An 11,734-nucleotide genomic window follows, 5' to 3' on the forward strand; every position below is an offset into this window, starting at 1 on the left:
TATGATTTACGCAAACTCTTGATATTGCACTTTGGAGCAGATGCCTGTTTGTTGATTGAAACTACAGCATTTTTCTCATTCTATTTGTCTGCTGAGAAAACTTCATTAGTCCCTGTTAATCTGTAGTGTGATACCTCCCAATCAGTTAATTGGGATGGGATACAGAAGATGAGAGGCTCAGTCTCACCTAACAGAAATGTTCATTCTTTTTTTATTCAAACAATCATTTGCTTACAACAGATCACTAAAAGAACTAACTTGGCACTCCAGCTTTAGGCAAACTGACAAAACAAAACCAACTTCAAGGTGCTACATGAGCAAACAGCATGGGAAGGGGGTTTCATGTTTTATAACCCTGTGCACCAGAATTCATAATGCATGGTGACTTAACAACTTTCACTGCAGGTAAATTCCTGCTCAAGCTATCCAGAAAGGCTCACATGGCACATGTATAATTTATGGAAGATCAATGTTTAATCAGTCATTAATAATGCTCTAAAATGATTTAAGAATGTCTTTACATCCAAAGACTGGAAATACCAACTCTTTCTAGTCATAATCTTCCATGCAGATATGAAGCCTCATCACACAGGCTGGAACTTTTCTTCTCTAGTACAAGATGGGTGAAGTAATCCAGACTTAAACTGAAGTGTCACTGCATATTTATGTTACATTAAAAGCCCGCAGGGAACTAAAGACAAGATCTGATGTTGCTTTCATCTCACATCTTTGCTTAGTTGCTTGTAAACAGTGGAAAAGCTGGGTTTGGTATCTGCTGTCTAATCAAACGTGTTTTAATTTAGAAAGTTGTGTATAGCACAAGGAGCTGCCTGTGCAAAGGTTTCAGCATGGACATCTGAGCAAAGGCTGTGGATTCTCTGTGCTCCGTGCAGGGTCTGCAGGAAATCCAGTTTCCAGCAGGATTGACAATGGAGCCATTCAGCCCCCTGAACTCTCAGCCTCAGCACCCTGCACACACATGGATACCCTGACTTGGTGATAAGCAACTAAGACAAAGTGAATTCATGAGTATAAAATGCTTTCAGTCTTTCTCCTGCTTTCACTTCCTTAAAGACTAAACAAAATCAGATTGTCTGGAGAAAAAGAATGAAAAAATGACCTCTTTTGTACATGATTCATCTCTGTGCACATACTCAGCTCACTAGGTACACGTTGCTTGTAAATTTCAACTCAAATTTTAGGGTAGGCTTACAATTACAGGTAAGTCTTGCACTATTGTGGCACAGAGGTCAGTTTTGTTCAGAAAAAACTGCAAATTAATTAGTCTGCATCATTGTTCCAGGAAGATTCATTCTCAGACAGTCTCCTTTTAAAATTTTGTTATATTATGTTGTGTTACACTGTAATATTCAATCCAGTGACAGTCTCCAAGTCAAACACATTGAAAAATGCCTGAATTGCTGGCAGAACACAAGAATCCTGCCAAGTTCTAATCCAACTCATTCTTTCAAAATCCTTTAAAAGTAAGGCAGCTCACGGTATCAGCCTTTCATTTGTGACCCTGCCCAGCATGGAACTCCAGAACTTAGGAGACAGAACAAGAACACTACAGGGACAAAATAATGATTTATTGGAAATATTCACACAAGGTGTAATGGCATAATTTCAATTGTTTATTTTTTAACAACACAAAGCTACTCTACTCTATTACCAGACTTATTCAGGAAGAGGATTAGATTTAGGAAAAATGTTGAATATTTTAAATCCCTGAGAATGATGTCCTCTCATTCTTTTACGCACTCCCCGTCCCTCCTCCCCATCCCCCCCCCCACCCTCCCCCAAGAAAAGGTGCTGGAAATTTCATTTCCTGCTCAGTGAAGCTTTTAGTGTGTCACCATCCACTCTTTTTATCAGCATGAAATTTAAAAATGCAAGCAAGCCCAAGTTCCACATCAAGCTCATCCACATTCAGTGGCAAGCACCCAGTTTAAAATTACCTCCAGTTTCAAGTTGGTGTCCAAGCTGTTTTATAGGTAAGGCTACTGACTCTGAAGATAAAACTTGTTCCCCTTAAATCAGACATGCAAGAAGTCACCTCCTTTTTCTTCTAGCTGGACACAAATAAAGGTTTTTACATTTCATAGAGAAGTATGGAGCTATGAATGCAAGGCTTTAGGCTCGATCTTTTTACAGCTGGATTTAAGGGAGCTTAGCATCACAGATTTCCTCCTGCACTTTTGTAGTAATTTACTTCATTCCTCAGCAATTTTTAGGTTTATATCAGGCAGAGAGTTTAAGAATGACAAACTTGGGTAGCAAAAGCAGATCCAGGCATAACACACACAGATAATCTGCAGTTGAAGTTCAGACATTTCTCCAGTAAGACTGTTGTCTCTTGTGCAAGGATGTAACACATCCATCACAGAACTCCTCTAACTGACACCTGACAACCAGCACAAACACAGCATGGAGAACAAGGCTAAATGTGAGTACTTTCAAAAGCTGCAGCTGATATTGGTGCTACCTTGCCAGTGGCCAGCTCTTCAGTTGGAGATGGAAAAAAAAATCTAATAAAATTCAAGGCATAACTCAACTAAAATAAAATTCTTTCCAATATTAGAGGTAGATTTTTATCCAGTGTAATATATAACATCTGCTCCTGTAAGAGCAGAGATCTAGGAATTAAATGATCAAGATCAATTTCAACACCTATGTGCTCTTAGAATAATTAAGGCAAGCTTTTTGTATATCCTTCAAGAAAGCAGGCACACCACTCTGCAAAGAGAAAGGCAGAAAAGTTATTCTTGCATAATGAAATCAATAAAAACTATAAGCAAGATGAGAATTCCCTTTATACAGATCAAGGATTTCAAACAGATACAGTTCTAAGATCTAATATCCAACTGTCTAAGACACAAGTCTAAGATCTCATACATAGCATCAAGCCATTCCTTGAATACTTTGGGAACAAACTGCATTACTGAAGTTTGCTTGTCTTGAGGCTATTCATATATTCTCTGAAACACAGATTATTTGGGGTTTGCTGCAGAAATTTACCTGCCTGGTTGAAAAACCAAAGGAATTTGACAGGAATTAAAATAAGTAAATTAATTAAGACCACTGTCATGAGAGCATACAATAGTGAGACAGAAAATATGGGACTGTGTAAAAGCTAGGAATGCCAATATATCTGTTTCAGAAAAAAATAATTCTGCCCAAAATGTAGAAGATGGGTATGACTGCAGTGAATTCATTGCTTGAAACAGATTAGCCAAAGATCATTATCTGTATCCTTTCCTTACCTTGGCAGCCCAGTTGACCAGCCAGGTTGGAATCATGCCACCAGGATTATCAAAATAGTACATATAGACTAGAGAGGAGAGAGAAGTTACCAGATACCAGTTACCTGAGACTCAGCTCTAACACACTGTGACAGAAGCTGTCAGTGTGCATCCCTGAAGCACCAACTACAACAGTTCTACTCTAAATTCTGCAAAAAAAATTCAGTTTGTGCTGAAGTGAAATGTGAAGTAAATACAGGCATTCCCTGTTAACCTCTGGGAAACTGACAGAGCCACAACAGGCATTTAGATTACTGTAAACCATTTTTGGCACAGTCTTATAAAATAAGACTGTCTTTAAAAGACTAATCTCAGACAGAAGTCAAGCTCTAGGCAAACCCTTTAATCTATACATCTGTCAAACACAATACTTGAATTATTGCCGAGTTAAGAAAATTGCAGCAGAGTCTCCCCAGCTCAACTGTCTGGCAGGAAAAGAAGTACAGACTGGGGGTGGGATGGGAGGGCAGAAGGAAGTGGTCAGTGGACTATTCTTAACCACCCAGCCCACATGCTACATAAAAAGATTCTTCACAGTAGTGCACTGCACTGGACGTTTCCAAAGGTTTCATTCATTTTAAAGTAACCCTTGGCTTCAGATTTCCAGTCCCCCTCTTTGTGTGATTTGCTAGTATGTACACTCCCTGCCCACACGACTTGTCATACCTTCTCTTGACCTCTTACCTTTACATCCAGCCTTGCCATCACTTTCGATCACCAGGCTTTGTTTGTAGCTCTTAACTCTGATAACACCAGGCTTCTCAGGGCACTGAGGAACAGCCACACTTTTTGCTAACACAACCCAGATCTTCCTCCCACGCACATCCATCTCCCGGCGCTCCCGGATATAGACATACTGCGCTGCAAGTTGAGGAGCCACGTCAAAACAATGTCAGCTTGAGGCATGAGGAGCTGACAAGTGAATTCCATCCCCAACAGCCCCTCCTTCAAGTGAGTTCTTGTGTCCCTACAGGATTCAATGCTGCAGAGCAGTAATTCAGCTATGGGAGCTCTAGCTCTGCGTGGGAAGAGGCGCCCAAGCTCCTCTTCGTGCCATATATATTCATGTAGCACGAGGACTGCAGGATCTTAGATCAGTGCAGCAGAGTGATGGAATCAGTTCATTGTTGGGATTCCTGGATGACCAGGTGGCAAAAACTGCAAGAGGAACAAGAACTTGAAAGGATACATCTCGGTTTGAGAGAGGAAAAGGGTACTTCACTTCCCAGTAGATTACTTTTTCACCATCATATGTTTCCTCATAGAGTTCTACGGTTGAAAGAAGAAGACTGTTAGGTATTTTTAATTTCTACTGCAACAGAAATATAGATGGTATCAAGAACTGCTCAGATTTCTGACATGAACACATTTTACATGCAACCCTGATGTCAAAATTGATAGGTATGTAGAATTTTAGCAGTAAGAGACATTAAGAAGTTCTGTACCAGGATTGTTCAGGAATCAAATACACAAAAATAGGTGGCCTGTTTTTCTTTGGCTATTGGATTAATTGGTGGGGAAAAAAAAAAAAAAAACCAAAAAATCCAAAAAACCTCAGAACATAAAATGAGAACAATTCTGAGGGCAACAGAGTCAAATTCCTTTTCCAACTGTTTGCTCATTCAAAGCCTTTCCATTTCAAAGCTAATTCCTCACCTATGCATGTTCTGCACAAGTCTAAGTCATGAGTAGAATGTGCTTATAAATTATACTGAATTAACATGGAACCAGGAGGAGTGCAACTTTCTAACACCAGAAGACATCTTACATGAGGGATTAATGAATTTTGGAAAAGCTGTCAGGAATTTCACAGCAGTATATACATGCAACAGCAAACTAGAATCTTGAGCAGTTTATGAGCCTTCATTACACCACCTTCATTCTGCCTGGAAACTCGAATCAGAAGGCAGCAGAATATGAAAAAAAGTAACCTAAGAATAGTGCCTAAAACATGGCAGTGACTCAGTTAGAGAGTAGTCTAGCATGAAGGAGAAAAATTAGTTCTAATCAAACCACACAATCGAGTTTGAAAACCTATCTACAGTACAGCTTCCTTCCCTGAGGCAGCAACTGCCACTAAAAGGGCAATGGACCTGATGAGCCCTGGGGCTGAGCCAGGGTGAACTCCTGCTGGCTCAGGGTCTGGAGTAAAGAAGAGTGGGATCCAGAAAGGTGGTTCACCTTAACAGTCACAGGGTTTGCTCCTTTACAGCAGACTTGTGCCTGAGATGCTCTATATCCTCCAGAGCCAGGTTTTTGAAAGTGAGGCCAGAATAAACTGATAATCTCATTGACAAGGCAAGAACAATGCCCCAGATGGGAGATTCTTTCCCTATATAAAATATTCCAAACCAGGCTTCTGTTGGCATGCCCTGCAGATCAGCTGTCACCCACGGAAACAGCTTCTCCTCTCCTCCAGCTGGAGCAGTACTGGATGCACCTGGTGTTGTAATAACCCACAACATTTATGTTTTCCACCAGAGGTCACTGGAGCATTGGATTACTCACTTAGCTTTTACTTCTAACCACAGAGACTTCCTTTTACAAAGGCACCATGACACTGTTTTAAAGACCCCAATCCAACTGTTATTAGCTACCTCATTTACCTGTGTATCTTTGCAAACACAGGAAAAAACCACAATACATAAACCCCATCCCACCTGCATTCACTTCAAACCAGAACACAGTGCATTTTAATAATAATAATCTGATTTCATTTAGCATCACTACAAGAGATCACAAGCCCATTCTATCTATAATAGGGATAGCAGCACTTACTGCTTCAACATTCAGTTACTACTGTGAAATTGTTGGGAAGTCTGATCTCAATCAGGAAGGTGCTGCAATCAGGACTAGCAAGTTTCAGTATTGCTCAGGCCCAACCATTTTGCATCATGCCACAGAAGCACGTGGTACCTCAGTCACTACTCTACAGTTCAGTCACAACTTCCCTGCTGAACTTGGCAGCTGCAGCACAAACCAGGCCTCAGGATGTCCACATGTTGTGGATATTCAGAAGCATGCAGAAGCAGTTGCCTTTTCAGCTAAAAAGGCAGCTACTTCTGCTCTAGTCAGGTTTTTACTTCAATGCCAGCCAGCAGTTCAGCAGAGAATTCTCCTCTGGGCTGCCACTTGCATGGCTGTAAGAGCACCAAGGAATAAAAATGGTAACACCAAGAGCAAGAAGGCTCTCAGTGGAAGTTTTCTGGGGTTTCTTCCCAAATGTGAAAAAAAAAAAACCCAGGCTGAACTGGGGTTACACTTAAAACATTGGCTAACACTTACACTTAAAACATTGGCTAACACTTTCATCATATGTAACATGCTAAAAAACAGGCGGGCTTGTGTCAATTCTTAAGTAGGAAGGAAAGCATTACATCATATTTATGCCCTCTAAGAGTTAATTTCTGTGAAATGCTGGACTTACAGCACCAGCACAAGTATAAATTAACAGATGAACAAACCATGGTCAGCAAGGATATAAATGTCAGCTCTGCAACACTATCTAGTTTTTAATTCAAGGGTGTAGCTTCCCCCAGCGGCTTCCTTTCTTTTCTCTACAAAGGAATTAAAAAAAAAAAAAGTGTTTATTTAAGAAGCATTCATTTCTCCTAAATGCACTTAAAGACTCCTGAAGTCACTCAACAGAATAGTTTTACATCCCATACAATAATGCTGAGTCCCACTCTGACTCTTTGTTTCATTAATGGCAAAATGGCTTTTGTTACAAGAAAGCTACTGAGCATTTGACAATTAACACTTCTTAATGAAGACACTACTCCTTAAATTTGACCAAGACTGACATGAGGTAAATTTATGGGTCTCTGTATCAATGCAGCCACTGGCATTATCAGCAATCATTCACCATGGAGCTGTCCTAAACCTAACAAGCACAACATTTAACCAGACTTTGGTTTTTAACACTGCTCTTTGTTCAGCAAAACACTTGGACCACTTTTCAGTTTTACTGGCCTGCTCTGACTTCAAGCACAGCCTTAAAAAGAAAAGGCTCCCTATCTTTAAAATAAATGGATTATTAGATATCTACATCAGCTGAACCCTTACCTTGCTCATGCTGGCTTAGGATGTTTTAACACCATATGGATATCCAGGTTTAATGCCCTTTTTCAAAGACAACATTAAATAAACTTAACTAAATTAGTTATTCCTTTCTCTATAAAAGCCATACACTCTCCATACACCCATTCCTGACTGTAAAAGGTGCCAAGAACAATCCATGCTTTCAGGAAAAAATATTCCATCATGCATCAAACTGGTGGAAGCCTGAGAAAAATTTTCACAATGACATTAGCCTTTGAAATAATCTCCCCAAGGACAAATTTTAATACTCAGCTGAACAAGGTGCTGGGACATTTTGTCTTGACTGTGCTCTCACCAAGGAAGTTTGGAGCAGATGATCCCAGAAGTCCCTTCCAACCTGCTATTCCATGATGCTCTGCTCCACTGCCATATGCAAAGATGCACAAAAGGTACCACCCCATTTCTCCCCAAGACATGTACTAAAATTTAACCTAAGCATTACAACCAGGAGTTACAAGGTGCTCCAGCATAACCAGTGATGCCAATCATATGCTTTAACCAACATGGAAAGAATTCATTCCAGAGGAAAGATAAATGCTGTTGAGACATTAGAGATTCCCCATCAGTGTTTACTTGTGCACTTGCAGAGGGCAACCTTATCCCAAAAGATATTTAAGTCTGACCCAAAGTCTTTGGAGGCAGAAACTTTGAATAAAGTTTCAGTTGGAACAATCAATGTGGACACCAGCTTGCTTTAACACTGCCTAGATGAGCTTACCTTTAACATACTGATCCCACTCTTTTCTGAAATCCAAGTCCATGTAGACATCTGCACACAATTCTGGGGGAACGTCAGCAAGACCACCGAAGATTTTATATTCATAAAGTCCTGATTGCTGTGGAAACAGAATGAAGAGAGGAAAAGTCACACAGGAAAGGGAAGTACTCTGCCATCAGGGAGAACAGCTGAAGGAAGTTAGGTGGGGCACAAATTACAAATATGCTCAAGAGCTGTGAAAGCAAGTGCTCAGAAAACAATATAAGATTCAGTCTTTAACCTCTGGACTTTTTGATCTATACTGAAAGTGTAAATCCAGCCAGGCTGACCTGCCCTGCACAATGGCTGTTCCTTCCCTCACCCCAGTACCCTTTTACTTCATCAGGGGTTCCAGAGGGAGCATGTTTCTTCACAAACCCTTTTCATCTCCAGTGGTCAGTGTGAACTGAATCCTGCCCACACTGAGGTTTACCAGAAGCATTAATTCTTGTGGCAAGTTAGTTATGCTTACACATCAGGCTGGCCTACAAGAAGGCTTCACAATGTCCACACTTATATACAATGCACTCATATCTGCCTTGGATATTTACCAGCTATTTTCTTTCAGAAAGCTGTATGCACTGAAGGGGTGGAGTGCAGGATATCTCCTGTTTTAATGTTATTTTCAACATATGGTAATTCCATCTGTGCTTATAGAGCAATGTTTGTACCATTGTTAGTACGAGTTCAGGACTACATTAAAACAATGAGAGTTCAGGACTGAATGAAAACAATGAGAGTATTTAATATTTACAGTGTAAAAATCAAATCAAAGCATTCCCAAGGAAAGGAAAAGAAGGATTATACAACATTCTGTTAGTGAATAGATGAATTTTCTTTTCCTCGCCTCCACAAATCAACTCTGGAACATGAAGTACCAGAAAATAGTAATGTGAGCAAGAAGCTTAAGCTACTCATCTTCACTGTGGCTTCACTGAAGCACCAATCACTAGCTTCAAACCTGAACTATTCAGCATCTGTGTAACCCCATGCACTCATCATCTTTCTAACAGGCATCAACATTTTTATTCTCACAAGAAAAACAGCAATTTACAGTAAGAAAGTTAAAACAAGAGTGAAATGTTCCTGTTTTTCTGAGGCATGTCATCAGGAGAGTCAATCAGCTTGGCTGGAATGCAGCACTGAGCAGGAAGGCCCAGATCTATTTCTGCAGCCTGCAGAGAAGGTGGAAAGACAAAGCAAAGAGAGAAGACAACAGGAAGAATAATTGCTGCTTTCAGCTTCCTGGACTACTGCTGCTGCAGGGGAGTTGCAGTTCAGTAAGTGCTAAAAGCTAATTTTTCCAGTAACAACTTTAAACAAAGACCCTACTTCTAGACTTCATCTTCTCTTGCAGCAATCTGAAGCAACTGAAAGACAAAACAGGAGATTTATTTCCCAGAAGAGTCACATGATTGGACTTGAAAAGGTCCCTTGCATCCTACGTAGTCTGTCCACCCAGCCCAAACTAGCAGCATTGTACACTACATTAAAATTGACTGACACCTGCAAATGGGTTTTGTTTAGTTTCAAATAGTCCTTTTGTATAAAAGCACAAGAGGATGAGGAGGAAAAGCCTGAGAAACTTTCTATCTCACCAGCTGCATTCATACAATAGCAGCACAGCCACTGCAGTAAGCCAGGGCTTCCCTGGTCCCGTGTGCCTGGCTAAATCCAGCCTCCAGCTTCCCAAAGTTCCTTTGCATTTACAGTTCTGGGTTGAGCTCTGATCCTAAAGCCTCTACTTCACTCCAGCAGGAACACCCCCAGCACCCTGAACTCCAGCAACTAATTAATCAGTAGCTGTGAGCACCTACTGATAAGCACGTCTTGCCATTGCCAGTCACCACATCCACACTGTAAACAGGGACTTGTTATCACCAAAGAAAATTCCAAGGTCTATGAAGTGATGGTTTTTTAAAGAGGCTTTCCCCACCCCATTGTGACTTTAGCACAGCCCTGTATGCTTGCTGGTTTTTCCTAACATTACCCTGTCTGAAATGATTTCTCAGAATACAAATACAAAATTGTCATGAAAAATACAGCATGAAGTCCAGAAGGAGCTGAGAGGAAACTATGATCACTCAGTTAAAAAAAAAGGATATATATATATATATATTTATATATGGATTTAGAAGCCAGTATTGAATAATAAGTCTCTGTCAGAATGGAAACCCTGTCAATCACAAGTCAGTTCCTAAACTATGGAAATTCTTTAAAGATGTTAGTCACCCCAAAAGGGAAAAATTTTATTCCAACCCTTTCTGAAATACCTCCTGATTTTAGAGGGCGAAGGGTGGAAAATCAGTGTGCAGGGAGTTCTGGAGAGAGGGGAGGGCTCCTGGAGAGAGGATGCTACGGCACGGGCAGGGCTCGGGATGTTTAGGGACCACAAACCCCCATCCGAGAGGGCTCGGGAGGGTGGCACATCGAACACCCGGGAATCCCCATCCAGCTGCGCACAAGCTCGGTTCCGCGGGGTCACTGCGGCCCAGCAGCTTTCGCATCAGCACTTAATGGCATTACCCGGAAAGCTGCTTTCTGCCAGCCTGGAGAAACCGAGCCCAGGCCTGTGCGGGGAACCCGCGGTTGCGGACGGGGTCGTGCGGGCTCCGCATCCCCGTCACCACCGCCCCCATCCCCGCCACCACCGCTCCCCGCATCCCCGCCACCACCGCCCCCATCCCCGTCACCACCGCCCCCGGCCGCCCCGGGCCGGCAGCCGGAGCCCGCCCACCTGGTGGTACAGCCGGTAGATCCTCACGCCCATGGTCTCCACCAGGAGCTGCCATGGCCCTTCCACGGCCGGCGCCGGCTGGTCCAGCTCCCGGCAGGCGGCCCCAAACTGCTCCTCCGAGAAGCCCCGCGACAGCGACAGCGACAGCGCCTCCTCCGCCCCCGGCGGCCCCGCCGTCCCCACCGCTCCCTGCAGCTCCCGCGGCCCCGCCGTCCCCGCCGCTCCCTGCAGCTCCCGCGGCCCCGCCATCCCGCTGGCGGCCGGGCGGGCTCAGGCGCCGGCCGGGCACTGCCCCCGTCCGGCCCGGCCCGCTCCGCTCCGCCCCGGGGCCGGGCCCGCCGAGCCTGCGGGGCCGGGGGAGCGGGCTCGGGGGTCACGGCGGGTCCTGGGCACGTCCCTGCCCGGCGGGTGCGCTCCGTGCGCTCCGTGCGCTCCCGGGCCCGGCGGGGCTGCCTTTGAGCGTGTGTGGTGCCGGAGCGGTGTCCGGGGTGTGCCGGTCAGGGCCTTGCGGTGTTCCCCAGGGACACAGATTGAGCACCATGGGCACATGTATTTTTGTATGTCTTCACATTCTGACGGGCGGTTTTCCTTATGGACAGTACATATGAGAGTACTATAAAAAGAACCCAAAACTGCTGTACGGCTGCTTGGTGGGTTAGTGTGGCCCTGGCCCACGCCACGGAAAGCCAGCCAGCCTGGTGGAGAGGGGAGCAGGCTCTGGCCCATGGCAGACTGGGCTGCACTGGGGTGCACTGGGGTGCACTGGGGTGGACAGGATGGAAGGGGACAGAAAACTTTCACTGGGATGAGCTCCCGGGCAGGAGGAATCCACTGGCT

At 43.6% G+C, this 11,734-nt stretch overlaps 1 protein-coding gene across 2 annotated transcripts; it reads right to left on the minus strand.

Moving 5' to 3' along the window:
- Window positions 1-1,814: 1,814 nt before the first annotated feature.
- PCTP (phosphatidylcholine transfer protein) lies at window positions 1,815-11,238 on the minus strand. 2 transcript variants are annotated; one of them, XM_084218425.1, is made up of 6 exons: window positions 10,898-11,238; window positions 8,122-8,239; window positions 4,492-4,571; window positions 3,987-4,158; window positions 3,264-3,331; window positions 1,815-2,736 (listed from the first exon to the last, which is right to left on the minus strand). In XM_084218425.1, exons 1-6 carry the CDS (start codon window positions 11,144-11,146, stop codon window positions 2,671-2,673), a joined length of 753 nt encoding a protein of 250 aa, XP_084074551.1. In that variant the 5' UTR covers window positions 11,147-11,238; the 3' UTR covers window positions 1,815-2,670. The 2 variants fall into 2 exon arrangements, with proteins under 2 accessions (XP_084074551.1, XP_084074552.1); XM_084218426.1 differs by lacking the exon at window positions 3,264-3,331.
- Window positions 11,239-11,734: the final 496 nt, after the last annotated feature.

The sequence above is a fragment of the Fringilla coelebs genome, assembly GCF_963513975.1.
Source record: "Fringilla coelebs genome assembly, chromosome: 19".
NCBI lineage: Eukaryota > Metazoa > Chordata > Aves > Passeriformes > Fringillidae > Fringilla > Fringilla coelebs.

Excerpts from the sequence above, each read along its gene's own strand:
- PCTP (XM_084218425.1), bottom strand. The coding sequence starts at position 11,146 with ATGGCGGGGCCGCGGGAGCTGCAGGGAGCGGCGGGGACGGCGGGGCCG. Across the intron at positions 4,572-8,121 it reads GTGGGATCAGTATGTTAAAG|AACTCTATGAGGAAACATAT; the intron begins GTAAGCTCATCT and ends TTTCAACCGTAG. Across the intron at positions 4,159-4,491 it reads TTCCTCTCTCAAACCGAGAT|TATGTCTATATCCGGGAGCG; the intron begins GTATCCTTTCAA and ends CTTGCAGCGCAG.